The sequence below is a fragment of the Pelophylax lessonae genome (genome assembly GCF_965119305.1).
Source record: "Pelophylax lessonae genome assembly, chromosome: 4".
In the NCBI taxonomy this organism is placed as follows: domain Eukaryota; kingdom Metazoa; phylum Chordata; class Amphibia; order Anura; family Ranidae; genus Pelophylax; species Pelophylax lessonae.
This window is the reverse complement of record NC_138771.1, coordinates 254,898,450-254,916,811: the sequence shown is the minus strand read 5'-3', so window position 1 is coordinate 254,916,811 and position 18,362 is coordinate 254,898,450. Positions and strand designations below refer to the sequence as shown.

Genomic DNA, 18,362 nt, shown 5'->3' with positions numbered 1-18,362 from the left:
AACTAGGAGATATCTTTGTTCAAGTCTCAGAGATATAATCATTGACCTAGCTAGTCTTTATCTAAAACAGATAGACCTGTCCTGGAGCTTCTCCAAGATGCTTCTAAATGAGTTAGTAATACCATATAAATGTTACTGCTACCTAAATTCACAATTGTAGAGAAGTGTTTAGTAAAGCCGGCCATAGGCGGTTCGAATCTCAGCCAATTCAGCAGGAACCAACCGAGATTCATACCATGTTTGGGCAGGCTGAATAAAGTTGGTCGACCTGTGGTTGTAGGAAAGAAATTTGCTCCATCTATGGCCGGCCCAAGTAAACAATACCTGGTGCCATCTTGACCTATTCACAAAGCCTTTTTGTCACATACAAATTTGTAGAACACATATACTGAATGAAAAAAACTAAGCTGGTCCATACTTGAAACCATTAAAGCCTTCATATATCTCACAAGCAGATTACATTATCTGGAATAAACAAATTGCTATAAATAAAGGAAATACTAATCTGAGAACATAGTGCCTCATATTCTGTAACTAGCAATATGCTCATTTTACAAGTAGTAGAAATGCTTTGGTCCTACAATAGGCAGTCAGTAAGAGGAAAGGGATTATAAAAGTCTGGACAGCAGATGAGAGCACTCTATGGTTTAGAATGGGAACAAAGCAACTTCTTCAGTCCTGTCCTCTCTTACTGTTGAATTATAATACACTGAAAGATGTTTTTTAAAAAATTAACTGTTTTGGAATTCTTTTTCTGGTGCCAGCATTCCTCTACAGTTATGACTACAAGTGAAGAGATAATAAGTAATATATTTGGTCAAAGTTTGGTATCTACCCTATGTATAGACTGACTAGACCATTATTTTTTACATAGTTCGAAGTTAATTACAACCTATTTGCGCATTACGAATAACATCTGAATCCTTACAAACTGAAAAAAAAAAAAAAAAAAAGACAATCACTTACATACATATAAAAAGTATATATACATCTGTAACTACAGCATTACTTTCTCTTGAAAGAACAGTATGATGTGTAAAGCACAACATATTTCAACATTTAATACATAGCAACAGCTAGGTAGATGGTGCTGGCACTTTCAACGCTTGAGCTACTGGAAGCTTGGACAGATTGTGGCAATGATGCATCAATGTCTTCATAGGACCACGGTTTCTGACATGAGCACAACATTTCTGCCAAAGTCCAAATCGTTTGACCTCTATGACAGGATGAAAAGCACGACAGTGGCTTGTAGACCTCATCAAAAAGCCAATGAGGGTAAGCGTGGTCTCAATTCAACAGTGACAGTCTCAGATACCACATATTTCCATGTGAGACATTATTTCTTACTTGAACAGATAGTTAATGGCAATCTGCAGCAAAATCAGGAAGATGATAATACAATAGTCTCTTTGCTGAAGAAAATTGCTATCTGTGTTTGAGGCATTTGTAGACAAGCGGCTACGCAGAGCAACGATGTTCCTATTATGGAAAGAAAAATAAATGTAACCATAATATAGAGCAATTCACAATCCTTACCAATGTATGCTATATAACACAATATAAAAGTGCGCTATTCCTTTATATCAGAAAAAAATTAACACAAACAATTCATGAATATATAAATTTATAATCAATTCATAAATATACTTCCATAAATAAAGTGCTTAATAAATATACATCCATTAGTGAGTATATTTATATGCAATAGACCAGTGTTTCCCAACCTTTTTTCAGTCAATGCACCCTTTAAAAATGATGGACAGTCTCGAGGCACCAAATTCTAAAATGTAAAAACTATTCTAATATTTTTACATAATACAGTAACATCCACACACGTAGGACACCCAACATTAGAGGTGATTTATTCTTCCAAAGCAAATAAACTTTTGCAAACTTTTATTGACCAGTATTCCAATGTTTTTCTTCTCTCACAGTTTTTCTCCATCACTTAGCTATTGTGACTCCAATGCTAATGGAGAGGGGCAGAGGAAAGTCAAACAAGGATGCTATGCAGGTGACTAACATCTTCCATACCAACTGATGATGCCATTGGTGGTTAGGATGCCGGCAGCTAGAAGGTTGTAACGGTGCACAATGTGGCTCTGTGTAACTAAAAGGCAGGTTTCATCCATCTGTTGGCTTGTATACAATTTTTAGGCATTTTTCCAAGGCACCCCTGAAGAAACCTCAAGGCACCCTGGTTGAAAAAGGCTGCAATAGACTATACTGTTTAAAAAGCATGTTTAATGAAGCAAAAGTGTCAACGTAAGCAGATAAAAATGATAGAAACACCTTAAAGTATAACTAAAGGAAAAATGTTTTGTTTAGTTTTGGATAGGGTGGAGAGTGATTAGAACAGTTTATTGCTCTCCCTGTACCGGTTAGGGAGGATTCACCCTCTCTATCTGCCCCGTTTACATTTATCACGGAAAGTGAAAGTAAAAGAAAATCCCAAATTTGGGGCTATCAACAGAAAGAGGGAAAATCTTTCAATGGGGATCCAAGTTCTGGTGATCGTGGGGACAACCAAGAATTCACTCACTTTGGAGGGATTGCCTCTCACTTCCTGTTTTGGCTATGGGACAGGAAGTGAAGGAGAATATTAACTCTCCCTTACTCTAGCCAAAATTAAAAAAAAAATAAATAAAAAAGTTTTGTCTTTATTTCTACTTTAAGGCTCCTTTCAGACGGCCGCTCCGCTGCTTAAGTCCGCTGCGGGACTTTTTTTTTTTCTTTCCACGGAGCGGATGACATTTCTGTCATCCGCTCCGTGTGCCCGCATATCATCCCATCCGTTTGCGGATGATATGCGGACATAATGTAAGTATATGGCACTGCGGATGTCAGCGGATGACACCGCTGACATCAGATTTTCCTTCCTTTCCGTGTTTTACACGGAAGAAAAAATGGGGTTCTGTTCCATTCGTAAAAACGGAACAGAACTGACAGGAGGAAAATCGGGTGTCAGCGGGTGGTATTCCGCTGACACCCGCAGTGCCATTCACTTACATTATGTCCGCAAATCATCCGCAAACGGATGGGATGATTTGCGGACACACGGAGCGGCCATGTGAAAGGACCCTAACTGTTTTTACAATGTGTAAACTGAAAGATCACACTTTTTCTGAAAATACTGCATAAAAGCAACTGTCTTTAACCACTATGAGTGACATGTGGCAATAAGCAGTGTTCTGGTGTGGCTTCCAAGTACCTTCTGTGCAAGTGCTTAATAGATCTATATATGTATGAACCATAATGAACAAATCTAAAGGCAACCATTGAATAAATAGGTTGGATTAGACTGAATAAAAAGCAACACAATATTTTCTAAATATCTTACAGGCCTATGCATAATAATATGGTGGTATTCACTGTCACACAAGTGCCCATTTACACCAATGCTTTGCGGTGCCATTCATTTTTATTACTACCTCAGCTCTCTACATCTAAGGGAGTTGCAGAGCATGACAAAGCACTACTGTGCATTGTGGTGTGTTTCACAACTAAAAAAATGGTGCACCACCGACAAAATGGTGCATGTCCAATTTGCGGACTGTTGTAGTGCTTTGGAAACCCATTTAAATGCAACTTGAGTTAACACACCCCAAGAAACTGGAAAGATATGAATGGACTCCTAGTTTATGACACTTCACAAGCGGACAAAGGTTGGGATGTCCTGCATTAAAATCAAGCACACATTTAGATGATTTTTACATTTTGAAAAAAAAATAAAAAATGGGCAGTGTACTACAGCTAGTTACAAAATGAAGAAAAAAAAAAAAAAATTTTCAAATGTTAAAAAACATTAAGGCAATTTACCGGTTGATTTCCTCTTGAGTTTTCTTTATAGAGTCTATGGCACTTAGAAGTTCTCCATGGTCTGCTCCCTTTTTCCTGCTTCGATTGCTGTGTGTTAGTAGATGTGCTGGAAAAGGATTAGGGGAACAAACAATTACAAGACCAAATATTACATTTTTTGCAAACTAAGAAATATTAACGATAGCAGAACTATTATATAGAAACTATCTGCAGTATTGTACATGGACACTCATGGACATTAGAAAGCTATGATGCAGAGCTCACTGTTGTAGCCTCTAAGGTTAATACAACCATACAGCTTCTGTATAGACAATAAGATGGCAAGTCCACTCTGTACAAGACCTAAGACAGGTTCTCCACAAGTAATATACTGTACAATGCCTATAAAACTGATATAAACAGCTAGGGCAAGTCCTTTATATATTAGTAAAATGACAAAGAAATGCAGGTGCCTTAATTTTTGGCATCGTTCTAGTAAAAAGGAAGAACATTGCTGCCAACATTTATAGATGTTATTGCCGTGCTTTCATATTAATTCTCTTTTGCACCCAAAAGGCACACACTTTTGCCGTGCTGTTTACCCATGTCTTATTTACACCATCAAGGTCACCAAATTCTGGATTGCATTTATCTCATACCTCCTGTACCCAGAACAGGCATACATTTTAGAATGTTAAGTGGAAAAATGTACATCCACAACAAGGTCACTGGAAGGTAAAAATACCCAAAGACTAATAGCCACCAAATGCCTTTGAGTGGATGTAGTTAGATACTAATAAAAAATAAGAAGCATAGATTCAGTCCAAAACATCTATATGGAATCAATACTGAGGCGAAAATCATTATTTGATTCCCTCCAGATTTTTAAAGTTTGCCCACTTACAAAGAAATGAAGGGTCTATAATTTTTTTTAACATTGGTGTATTTTAAATGATAAAGACAGAATATCAACCAGAAATCCAGAAAAACATGATACAAATGTTATAAATTTAGCTGCAGTTCAGTGAGTAAAATAAGTATTTGATCCCCTACCAACCAACAATAATTTTGACTCCCACAGACTGGCTACAGTATGTGCTCATGTGGTACACAGATTAGTCCTGTCAATTTAAGAACGTGCTCCTAACGACAACTCATTATGTGTATAAAAGACACCTGTCCACAGAATCTCTTTCTTCCATTCAAACCTCACCATCATGGGCAAGACCAAAGAGCTGTCGGAGGACACCAAGGACAAGCTTTTAGGCCTGCACAAGGCTGTAATGGGCTACAAGTCCATCAGCAAGAAGCTTGGTGAGAAAGAGTGATTATTCCCAAATGGAAGAAATACAAAATAACCATCAATCGCATTAGGTCTGGAGCTCCATGCAAGATTTTGTCTCATGGGGTAAGGATGATCATGAGAAAAGTGAGGGATCAGCCCAGAACTACACAGGAGGAGCTTGTGAATGAACTCAAGACAATTGGGACCACAGTCAGCAAACAAACCATTGGTAACACAATACGCTGCCATGGGTTAAAAGCCTGCAGCACCCGCAAGGTCCCCCTCCTCACGAACGCACATGTACAGGCCCGTATGAAGTTTGCCAATGAACATCTAAATAATTCAGAGAAGGATTGGGAGAAAGTGCTGTGGTCAGATAAGACCAAAATTGGGCTCTTTGACATGAACTCGACCCGTGTTTGGAGGAAGAAAAATGCTTACTATGTCCCTACAGTCAAGCACGGAGGTGGAAACATTATGCTTTGGGGCTGTATTTCTGCTAAAGGTACAGGCCGACTTTATCGCATTAAGGGGCCGAGTATTGTAAAATCTTGGACGAGAACCTTCTTCCCTCAGCCAGAACACCCAGAACAACCAGATGGTTTGTGGATGGGTCTTCCAGCATGACAATGACCCAAAACATACCGCCAAGGCAACAAAGGAGTGGCTCAAGAAGAAGCGCGTTAGGGTCATGAAGTGGCCTAGCCAATATCCAGGCCTTAACCCTATAGAAAATTTATGGAGGGAGCTGAAACTTTGAGTTGCCAAGCAACAGCCAAGAACCCTTAAGGATTTAGAAAAGATGTGGAAAGAAGAGTGGGCCAAAATCCCTCCTGAGATGTGTGCAACCCTGATAACCAACTTCAAGAAACATCTTACCTCTGTGCTTACCAACAAGGGTTTCTCCACAAAATGCTAACTCATGTTTTGCTTGGGGATCAAACTTATTTTACTTACTGAACGGCAACTCAATTTATAACATTTGTATCATGTGCTTTTCCTAGATTTTTGGTTGATTTTCTGTCTCTGTCATTTAAAAATACACCTATGATAAAAACTGTAAACGCTTAATTTCTTTGTAAGTGGGCAAACTTACAAAATCTGCAAGGGATTAAAAAAATATTTTCCCCACTGTATTACCCATAGATGCCATCTTTACTTTTTAGACATCAATCAGGCTACAGTAAGAAGCCACCAATCAGACAGGGAAGTTCTGGCACAAAACCTATTGCTCCCTATTTGAACCAGAAAGAAAAAAAGAGTTGGCATTGTGGTGAATAGAACAGACTCCAAAATAGAAACGAGTATGGAAAACAGATATTCAAAAATTCGATTTATACCACGCATCTGATCATGCATTATTGGCTTATACACTCAGGCCAACATATGCATCTTGACACTTGTGAAAGCAGGCAGAATAAACAAGCAGAGTCACAAAAACAAACTTCTATGTAGTCTGTACTAAGCAAGATGCACGACAGCTCAGCAGTGCAATTTAGCCTGCATAACCCATAGAAGTGACTGACACAAACAGGCACACAGCAATCAAGGGGCAGTTGGCGTTAGGATATGTCTGGTGTCTGCGTACACAAGACCTTACATGTATGGACAACTATACACTATAATTCATAGAGTTTTTTTTTTTTTTTTTAAGTTTTAAACTTTTCTGTTTCTGTAAATAATTTATATTAGGTACTTTGTATATTTTTGTTGTGGAAATGATTTTGTGCAATATTTCTTACCTTCACTCCCTGAGGAATCCTGGTTATCCAGTTCTGGGGAGGAACAGCCACTTTCTCCTTTCTTCTGCTGTCCACTTGACTTGTGTTTAAGCTTTGGAACACATACCTGCATGACAAGCAATGCTACATGTTATTACCATAGTCAAACAGTGCATCATTATTATGCACCGTATACTTTCCGAAATGTTATTAGTCTTCACCAGTCATTCTAATTCTATCATTTATACTTTGTAAAGTATTACTAATAGACCAGGACACAAAGAGCAAAATAATAATATAATAGAACTGTGGTCTAAACTAAGTCTCATATATGTATATATATATATATATTTTTTTTTTTACAGTAGACCAAACTAAATTTAATATGGCCAATTAGCAATTGTTTTTCAACTTTTGAAGTTGTGTGAAAACCTTGATCTGTTAAACCATCCAAATAATTAGCTTGCCGAGTCTACTCTGCTTTAAAATGTTTGTAAACCCAAAAATCTATTTTTTATTATGTTTGACATCATGCCTCACTGTATACATTTTTTTAAGCAAATTGTTTTTTGTGAATCTGTTGTAACGTTTCTTACCTGAAACGTCTGCTAGTACCAGTGCTTCCTGTTTCAAGCTGAAAATCAAATCACTGCCTTGCAGTTTGCATCAGCATGGTCAGCCAGCCATTTCTGCACTTCAACCGAGTGTAGGGCCTGACAGGTCTGACAGACAGGCAGCCTAATGGCCATCTAAGAGTATGCAGATAACAGGCTGAAATGCTGCTATTCATTTCAAAGCTGTAGCTTAGGGTTGTCAACCTGCAACATTAGGCAATGTATTTGTGGGGAAAAAAAATGCATAGCTATTGACCCAGCAAATCTGCTGGTACATTTGTCCCCTGAAAACTGGCCAAAAACGATTGTGTCAGACTTGTATTTCCTCTACAGGCTGAATGTCATGTATTCATTATATAGTGACCTCGAAAAAAATGTGATTTTTGACTTTTTTCTTTGACCGTAAAATCAATTTCTCTGATGTTTATTGATGGACACAGCTCCTGATATTCTTAACCATGGGGTTATACTGCCCCCTACAAGAGTAGGACACTAGGCATAAAAAAAAGTCTGACTATGCATATGGGCAGTCCCAGGGGATATACTCCCTCTCGCTGCTATAGGCACTCAGTTTTGTTACAAGCATTGTCATAGAGAATACAACTCCACAGAAGGGTGGGTGCTGTGAGCGTCAATGAACATCAGAGAACTGGATTTTACTGTAAGTCAAAATCCAATTTTCTCTTTCGTTCATTGATGGCCACAGCTCCTAATATTCTTAACCATTGGTATGTCCCAAAGCAGTGTTAAACATGAGGGGTGGGAACAGCAAAAAATTCCCAAGGCTAAAAACAGTAGCTAACCAGGCAACAGGGGCTCAACCAAAACAACTGGAGCCCACCTGAAAAAAACAATACACCCTCAAAGAGGACCAAGTCCTCTAAACAGCAGCCTGCAAAACCTTGCAGCCAAAAGAGGCATCCGCAGATGCCAAAACATCCATTTTATAGAACATTGTGAAAGTGTGCACCGATGACCAGGTGGCCATGCCTTGCAAACCTGCATCACTGACGCCTGATGACGGAAGGCCCAGGAGGCACTGAGCGCCCAAGTAGAGTGCATCTTGATAGGGAAAGCAGGATCCTGACAACTGATGGAATAGGCCTGAATCACCATCTGTCTGATCCATCTGGGAATGGTCACAGAGGAAGCAGACAACCCTGTCCGAGACCCATCCGTAAGCACAAACATTGAGTCTGACTTGCTAAAAGACTTCACAGCTGCCAGGTACATCCTAATTGCCCGATCCACATTCAAGGCATGCAAGGCAATTTCCTTAGGATGTTTTGTCCTGGCACACAGGGAAGGAAATACAATGTCTTAATTCAAATGGAAATCAGAGACCACCTTTGGAAGGAATAACGGACAGGGGTGAAGAACCACCTCATCTCGGTGAACCACCAAGTAAGATGAAGGACAGGATAACGCCACCAGTCAACGCGTCAAAATGTCTTCATTTCCACCTTCTGAGACAGCGTAAACAATGGAATCTCCCAAAGAATCTTAAAGGTAAACTTCTGGAGAACCGAAAGCACCAAATTGAGGTCCCAAAGCAGCAACGGAGATCGCACTGGAGGAACCAAATGGCGAACACCCTGAAGAAAGGTACGCACCAAGCAGTGTGTGGCCAAGGGTCATTGAAAGAAGACCGCCAAAGTTGACACCTGGCCTTTGATGGTACTCAAAGGACAATTTCTGTTCAACCCCCGTGCCGGAAGGTCAAGATCCGAGCCACCGAGAAGGAGTGAGGGTTAACCCCAAGGGACTCACATTACGTCATGTACATCCGTGTATGATGGTAGATTTTCCTAGAAGTAGATTTCCTACTTTTCCAGTACTTTCCAGCATTGGACTCACCGATACAGACCAACCCCTATCCTTCAGTACCTGGCTTAAAACAGCCAAGCCGTCAAAGCCAGCATCTGTAAAGCAGGGTGGAAGATTGGCCTTTGGGACAGCAGATCCTCCCTGAGACGAAGCTTTCAAGGAAAGTCGGCAGCCGTCAAAGCCAGCGACTGTAAAGCAGGGTGGAAGATGGGCCTTTGGGACAGCAGATCCTCCCTGAGAGGAAGCTTTCAAGGAACGTCGGCAGCCGTCAAAGCCAGCGACTGTAAAGCAGGGTGGAAGATGGGCCTTTGGGACAGCAGATCCTCCCTGAGAGGAAGCTTTCAAGGAACGTCGGCAGCCAGCCACATCAGATCGGGATACCAAGCCCGGCGAGGCCACAAAGATGACCGGAATCCCTTCTACCTTGATCCTGCTTGGAAGTCTTGGCAGAAGCTTGAGAGGAGGGAAGGTGTAATTCAGACGATACTCCACGGGCCACCAGCGCATCTGTGGTGTCCACCAGAGGATCCCGTGACCGTGCCACGAACCTCTGCACCTTTTTGTTTAGCCGAGACACCAACAGATCTACAACTGATGAAACACCTCTGGACGAAGAGACCATACCCCCTGGTCCAACGCCTGCCGACTGAGGTAATCCACCTGCCAGTTTTCCCATCCGTGAATGTGTACGGCGGAAAGGGTTGGAACAAACGTTCTGCCCACCTGAGAATACCAGCTACCTCCAGAGCCGCCAGGACACTTCTTGTGCCCCCTTGGTGATTGACATAAGCCACGGCTGTGGCATTGTCTGATTGAATGTGCACTGGACATCCTTGGAGATGATCTGTCCAATGTTCCAGGCACAGTCTGATCGCTCGGAGCTCCAGGATATTGATTGGTAGTCTGGACCTCTTCCAGGGTTCAGACCCCCGGAGCAGAATTTCTGTCGAGAACGCCTCCCCACCCCGAGAGGCTGGCATTCATGGTGACCACCGTCCAATACAAGGGGAGGAAGAATTGGCCCTGCCAGAAAACCAGAGGACAAAGCCACCAGATCAGGGACCCTTTTGTACCCTGGCTCAGGTGGATTTGGTTGTCCAGAGTCTTGTCCCATTTGATTAGAATCTCCCTTGCAGGGACCTCGTATGGAACCATGCAAACGGGACCGCCTCAAAGGTAGACACCATCAGGCACAGTACTCGCATGCAAGTCCGGAGGAATGACCATCTGCTGGACAGCAGGAGGCGAATTGCAGCCTGCAGTTTCTGGAGTTTGTCCAGAGGATGGAGTACTCCAGCTATGACCGAGTCCAGAGTCAGACCCAGATAGTCTAGTTTCGTGGAAGGAACTAAGGCAGACTTCTGAAGATTCAGAATCCAGCCAAACTTCCTCAGGGTCCGTAGGGAGATCTCCAAGTTTTCCACCAGCGCAGTAGGAGACTCTTCTCGCAAAAGAAGGTCATCCAAGTAGCCCAGGACCGCGACCCCCTGCTTACGTAACAATGCTAGTACCGGGGCCAACACTGTTTTGAAGACCTGAGGAGCAGAGGCGAGACCAAAGGGTAACGCCACAAACTGATAATGCTCCTCTCCCACAGCAAAGCGGAGGAAACGCTGGTGACCCACACATATTGGAATGTAAAGGTAAGCGACCTTGATGTTGATGGAGGCAAGAAAATCCCCCTGATGCAGGAAAGCCACCACCATGCGAACAAACTCCATTCTGAACTTCTGCACCTGCAAAAGCAGTTCAGCACTTTGAGGTCCAGGATTGGACACACCTTGCCTTCTTTTCTGGGGACTGTAAACAGGTTTGAGTAAAACCCCTGAAAACGTTCTGAAGTCGGAAACGGGACAATCACCCTTTGAAGTAAAAGGTCTTGCACTGCCCCAAAGAGAGCCTGTAAGCGGACGGGGACAGTTGCACTTTGGAAGAAAAGAACCTTTCCGGAGGGTAAGATCGAAACTCGTTCTTGTAGCCAGACCGAATGACTTTGTGGACCGACTTGTCTTGTAGCGGGGAAGTCCATGGGTCTGGGAACCAGCGAAGATATCCCCCCCACCCCCGATAGCTGAGGGCGCACCTTCAAGCTGATGGGGCTTGTCCTCGGGTCTGGAGAAGCCCACTCTTGACTTGCCAGACCAAGTTCGCTTGGATCCTCCAGAGGAGGCCCTGAAGGGCTTAGATTCCTTGTCAGTCGACCCTGAGGGACGAAAAAAACTTCTTATGAGCTGAGGAGGGCCCACGTATACGACAAGGGTCCTTGCCTTAGTAGCCTGTGGAAGAAGGGTACTCTTTCCCCCTGTGAGACCTTTTATGATGTCATCCAGGGTAGCACCAAACAGGCGATCTCCTTAAACGGTAAAATTAGTCAAGGCCTTTTTAGAAGTCTGGTCCGCAGACCAGCATTTGAGCGTAAAGACACGCGGAAGGACCACTGTGGAAACAGAGAGCAGAGCCACTAGGGAGCCGCATCTAAAAAGGCATCACACAAACTGCAGCCCCTGGACAAGCTTATCCGCCAGCTCAGCAAAGCCAGGGGGGAGCTGTTATCGCTCCAGGTCACCGCATAAAAGCTTAGCCCACTTGGTCAAAGTCTGCGACAACAGGGCAATGGTTACTATCGGTCTCAGTGCCAAACCAGCCAGGGTGTACATATTGCGGGCCACAGCCACCGCCTTCCTGTCAGCCGGGGGCTTAAAGGCCAGGGACTCTTTATCCATAATCATGTTTGCCTTATTGAAACTAGAAACCGGAGGGTCCATCACTGGTGGAACAGTCCACTTCTTAAGAAGGGACTCCTTATAAGGGTATCGCCTAGCAAAGCGCTTAGGGACCCCAAGGGGACACTTTGGTCGCCCCCACTCTTTAGTGAAAATTCTGTCAAAATAGGAGGGGAAAGGTTATACCTTTGCCACTCTGGATGACTTGTGAGTGGCAAAGGGGACCTGTGCCTCTGTCGCAGCTGCAGCCTCCATCTTTAAGGTCTCATGCACAGATACAATTAGTATACAATTAGTATTCCCCCAGGATTCAGGGCATTTGGTCACAGACCCATGCAGGGTGACCCACGTCCGTAGTGGCCAAATCAGATTCAGGATTTGAGGGGACAAATGAGGCAGGGGAAAGCGGGAGGGCACTTTTTTGCCAGCCCGTCACCCAAAAGCCAATTCCACCCGGGACACAAAGGACTCCAGTACTGCCGACAGTGCGTCGATGGATGGTTGGGACCTGGAAGGCCCCACAGCCTCAGAGAGGGGATCAGGTGGGGAGACCGTGCTCTAAAAGACTTCACCAAGGGGACCCCACAAAAAAGTGTAAAACACTACTGAGGGACACCTCCACCGCTCTGGCAGCACACTCGGTTGCCAGTCACAGAGCTCCAATCAATCCTCAGCAGAGAGAGAGAGGACCCCACCAGATTAACCACCCCGCAGAAACCAGGCACCACAGCCACCAAGAGAATTTGCACTGCACATACGGCGATAAGGAAAAGAAAGTATCCAGGAGTAAGCACCAGGGGATGAGGAGCGGCTCCCACCCCTAGAATCGCCGTCCATAGGGTTTCACTGTCATGGCCGCAGCTGTTTTCTAGGGCAAACCACCGTAAAATGGCCGCTGGACTACACAAATATGGCTGCCGTGCATTGCAGCACAAAGACTACAAGAAAATGGTGGCACCACAAGGCTCCCCAGGACCTAGGAGGGATCCCTAGGCCTCGGGACAGGCGCAAGCAGGACAGGGGGCCCTGGCAAGAACCCCCATCAGGTACAACACCCTCCCCCTTGCACAGCCGATCATCCGGTCACCAGTGGCGCACCCCCCACCCTTATGGCCAGCATAGCGCCCTGCCCCCACCCCAGGAGGTGTACCAGACTAACCACAGAGCCCCAGCATTAGTGGGGGGGGGGGGGGTTTAGGGGTCAGATGGGGGAAAGGTGTGGGAGAGCCTAACGGGAAGGAGGGGAACCGGGGGTCCAACCGTCACATGGAGGGGCCCGTGTCCACCCAAAAACCCTACAGGGGGGAGAGGGGGGACAGCTACTCACCATACCAGGAACCAGACGGGCACTGCTCCAGACAGAACCCCTCGCCATCGAAATGGGGGGCTGTCGGCCAGGAGGAACGCTGCGACTTTGGCCGAGACCCAATCGTACGCGACCTTGTGAGACGTTTAACTCACAGGCCAGTCCCCGTTCGATGGGGCTAGGTCGCGGCTGACCTAGCGCAGAGCTGAGGTCTGCGCACGCTCACTGGCCAGACTAGTGTGACCTCTGGATCTAGATTATCCAGCCCGTCGCCCAGTCCGGCAGTTGTCTGTAGATCTCACAGGAAAAACCAGGAGAAAAAAATCTTAAAGGACACATTTTAGCAAGTAGGTCCTTACTCCTGACTAGGCGGAAAAACTGATTGCCTATAGCCGAGAGAGGAAGTATACTCCCCATGGGACTACCCATAGGCGTAGCCAGACTTCTTTTCCACCTAGTGTTCTACCCCTGTAGGGGGCAGTATAACCCAATGGATAAGAATATCAGGAGCTGTGTCTGTCAATGAACGGAAGAGAAATACTGCATTATGGCCACTAGGTGGAGCTGATAGTCATAGGGAAAATTATTTCCTATGAGTACCAGCTCCATCTACTGACCATAATGGAGTAATTTCAGTAATAAAGTCCTGATGGGAAAATAACCTAAAAATAGCCTAATCACATTTGATTTTTCCTCCGGTTGTACAGGACAAATAGACCTGCAATTTCACAGGAAGAATAGCCCAGCATTTTTTTTTTATATAAATGCACCCCTAAGTGATGTTATTGGTAGGATCTCCATGCAAGAATCTTTGCTACAGATTAGCAAAAAAACATTTGCCTAAAGTGGTAATAGACCCAAACCAGTTGCTTTTCCCTTCACATTTTTTGCCACACTTTGATAATTCCTTTTGGGATTTTTCTCTCCATATCCATTTATTGCTTTCTCCATCACGTTTCAGTACTGCTTTTGGCACACTATCTTATGCACCGGTTTATGGTTGTCACGCTCCTTCACTATCTACCTTCCACCTTTTGGACCATATTGGTGCATTTTTGCCCAACATCTATATTTATTTCTCTCTTTCACTTTGGTCTTGGGCTCATTGATTCTATTTATATATCTTATGGTTTTATCTCTAATACAAATTCCTACTTTGGTACCCCCCCTATTAGATTTTTACCTGATTATCTAGCCCAAGACCTATTTTTGGGAATCCACACCATGCTATTGGACCTTGCGGTTTGGCCCTGTGCCCCCTCAGTTCCCAACAGAGACGTTTTTCTGGGAGATCTACAGTCTCATTGACAACCAATATTCTATTGTAAGTTATTTAATTTTCATTTTTTCAAAATACTCCTCCTTTGGATGCATTATTGCTCTCATTATATATATATATATATATATATATATATATATATATATATAATATTTTTTTAGAAATTAGAAATGTGCCTGCTCCTGATGAAGTGAAACACTTTTCACGAAACGCGTTGTTTTTACGGTCATATTATGTTATCCATATGTACTTTATGTCCCCTTTTACTTGTTTTTTATTTACTGTACTTCATATTAACTGCTATGGATATGTCAACAAACACATAATGTAAACCTTATGCTTCTATATGCTTACTAGCAGATGTATATGTGATATTATTATCATTATGTGTATACTGGCCACACCTCATGCAAAGTCCCACATTTTTTGAACACTATGTGTTCCCATTTTTCAATATAATCAGGGATGGAGACTCAATTGCACGAGTTTCATTTAAAGTCCCATCTCCCTCTTTTTTCCTTTTATTCAACATACCCTTCCCTCTCCCTTTTTCCCCATTGTCCTCTTAACTACAAACAATATATGTGGTGGCTGGATTCGTTTTTATTTAGGCATTTTTCCCTTCTATTTTCACCTGGTGATGTGGTCATTAACACACCTCATGTATTAGCGTGCCCTCATTCTAGATGAAGAAGCTCAGGGGCACCTTTGGACAGCAGCATTGTCAGTCTGGGGGGGGGGGGGGTAGTGTAAGATGTACTAGCAGATTTAACCTCTTAAGCCCCAGGCCTATTTCGGACACTTCTTGTTTACAAGTTAAAATCAGTATTTTTTCCTAGAAAACTACTATTTAAACATATTTATATATATTTTTTTAGCAAAGACTCTTGAGAATAAAATGTCGGTCATTGCAATATTTTTTGTCACGTGGTATTTGCACAGCGGTCTTTAAAACGCCATTTTTTTGGAAAAATTATGAAAAATCACATTTCAATGCATTTAAAAAATACTTAACAGTAAAGTTAGCCCTTTTTTTTTTGTATATTGTGAAAGATGATGTCACGCCGAGTAAATAGATAACCAACAGGTTAAGGTTTAAAATTGCGCACACCCGTGGAATGGCGACAAAGTACGGCCAATAGAAATCTCAATAGGCGACGCTTTAAAAAATTTTAACGGTTACCACTTTAGAGTTAGAGTGTAGCTCTTTTTTTTAAATTATTGCTCACGCTCTGGCGATCGCGGCGATACCTCACATGTGTGGTTTGAACAGTGATTTCATTCGCGGCTCGACTTCCGTATACTTTTTCTTTCGTGCGCGAGCTAACGGTGACGGGGGCGGATAACATTTTTTTTTTTTCCTATTTAATTTATTTAAAAAAAAACTCCATAAGGCCCACAAAAACAAACAAACTGGGGCTGCTTGCAGCTTAAAGAGCCACCTGAAGGACCTTATGCTTGAAGCTGGCATCAGATGAGGCCTGAACATTCACCTGGTGAAACTTGGAAAACTTGTTAACACCAGGTGGCTGCCTTGCAAATCTGGGAAACAGTTACTAAATGCCAGAAAGCACAAGCAGCGCTCATAGAACTAGTGGATTGTGGCAGGGCATGATAGGGAGGAAACTGATCCATAAGACCATAGGCTTGGTTAATGGTCTGCTTGAGCCACATAAAGTCAGTGGAACAAGGAGCTGGTGTACCCTTATAAGGTTCATCTGGGATTTAAAAAAATGGGGTTTGTCTTCCTGAAAGACACAGTGGCTGAGGGAGACTCACACAGCCTGAACTACACCTAAACAATGCAGGGAAAATTTTTTTGTCAGACTGGAGCTGGACAAAGACACAGAAGAACGATGGGTTGAATGAAGTAAAAGGTCAAAACTACCTTAGACAAGAAGCTCTGTTCCTTTACACGACTTTGTCCCTTGGCAAAACCTGCAATGCATTCTTGCAGGATACACGGATAAATTTAGACACTCACCTTGCAGAGGTGATAGCTACAAGAATATAATCTTGTGGAGTAATTGGGTATAAATGGTGGCTTCTGAAGCACAGAGAGAACTAAATTCATAGAGTCAGAGGAATGAGAAGGGGGAGTTAAATGGGAAACTCCCTGTTTGAAGGTATGGCACCTGTCTCTAAAAACCTGGCCTTCAACAGCCACGTGCTTAAAGGCAGTGACTGTGAAGAAGGATGGTCCTCGAGACAGAAGACTGACATAGAATATGCACAAGAAATGTCCGCCAGGAGTCTTACTAAGTCAGTGTACCACATCTGCCTGGGAAAGTACAGAGTTATGAGGATCAATGGAATGCTGATTCACTACACTCTTGCGAAGGAGATGAAGAAGTTTGAGGGGAGGAAAAGCTTAGATCAGGGTAAACTGATCCCATGAAGCAACCAAAGCATCCACATCTTTCACTAGAGAATCCCTATACCTGCAGAAAGACTCTCTTGGAATACCTCTGACTGCAGGGAACACTACCCTCGGTCCAGATGCTGTAAGCTGAGGAAGTCTGCCTGACAATTATCTACACCTGGGTTGTACACGACAGTAAAGGCTGAAATGTGAAGTTCATGCCAGGACAGGATGCCATTCACTTTTCATACCACGGTAAAACCTGGTTCCTCCTTGATTGTTGATGTACACCATCGTGTTGACTGAATCCAGATTGGATGACACTCCAGCAGGATGGTCCAGCACTGCAGACAGCCAAAATTGCTTGAAGCTCCAGCATGTTGTTTGGGAAACAAGACTTTTTCCTAAAACCGAGTCGCCTGCATCAACAAGGTGCCCAAAACTAGTTTCCAACCTGAGAAACTAGCATCAGTCGTGAAGATCTTACAGAAGATGGGAAGAAACGACTTCACCTTGAATATTTCCAGCGTCGCAAGTTGCCATCTTTACCTTTTATGGCAGAGAGCTTCGCCATCTGTCTACTGCATTTATGCTACTGTTCATTAATATCTGTTTTCATTTTGTTTGACAAACTGACATTGCAGTTAGCAGACATGTGCCTCACAGCATTGTACCTAAACCTGATATGTACGCTGTTTACTGCTCTTCAATTTGTCAATAAAAACATTGTAAAAGAAAGGACTTCCCCAATTCCACAGACATCAAGCCAGTGACAAACTGGTCCCTAGTGCCAAGCAAATCAATCTGTCCAGGGACTTGGATGACTTGTCAGATTATATCAGAATGCTGCATTGTAGAGATCAGGAAGTGGGCAAATGGAGTTTTCTTAAAAGGAGACTACTATCAGGCCCAAGACTCTCATGCAAAAGTTGAGAGCCGAGCAACTCCAGGATTGAAGAACTTGAATTTTAGGTAGAAAAAATTTAAGTTTTTCCTATGAGAGAAAGACCCTAGCCTGAGAGTCCTCTAGTTGTGCACACTGTGCATTGATAAGAGCCAAAATGGTCTCTTTTATTTGGGAGTAATAGCAGGAGACTGTGGGGTTGATTGACTAAAACTGGAGAGTGCAAAATCTGGTGCAGGGAAACCAATGAGCTTCCAGTTTTTTTGTGAAAGCTTAACCACTTTACCACCGGAGGATTTTCCTGCATTAGGTCCAGGCCACTTTTTGCGTTTCGGCACTCTGCGAATTTAACTGACAATTGCGCAGTCATGCAACGCCGTACCCAAATGAAATTTACGTCCTTTTTTTCCCACAAACAGAGCTTTCTTTTGGTGGTATTTGATCACCTCTGCGCTTTTCATTTTTTTCAATATTAATAAAAAAAAGCGACAATTTTGAAAAAAATAACAATATTTTTCTACTTTGACAGTTAAAAAATAT

The 18,362-nt window shown here is 43.1% G+C and overlaps 1 protein-coding gene across 4 annotated transcripts in view; it reads right to left on the bottom strand.

Annotated features, from left to right (window-relative positions):
• Positions 1 to 300: 300 nt before the first annotated feature.
• Positions 301 to 18,362, bottom strand: part of OSBPL8 (oxysterol binding protein like 8) — a 377,827-nt gene continuing 359,765 nt past the window's right edge. For all 4 annotated transcript variants that reach the window (XM_082257116.1, XM_082257117.1, XM_082257118.1 and 1 more), the window contains 3 exons: positions 6,829 to 6,934; positions 3,823 to 3,928; positions 301 to 1,482 (listed from right to left, as the gene is read on the bottom strand). In XM_082257116.1, coding sequence (XP_082113242.1) covers positions 1,347 to 1,482; positions 3,823 to 3,928; positions 6,829 to 6,934 — 348 coding nt within the window. In that variant the 3' untranslated portion in view covers positions 301 to 1,346. The remainder of the gene's footprint in view (positions 1,483 to 3,822; positions 3,929 to 6,828; positions 6,935 to 18,362) is intronic.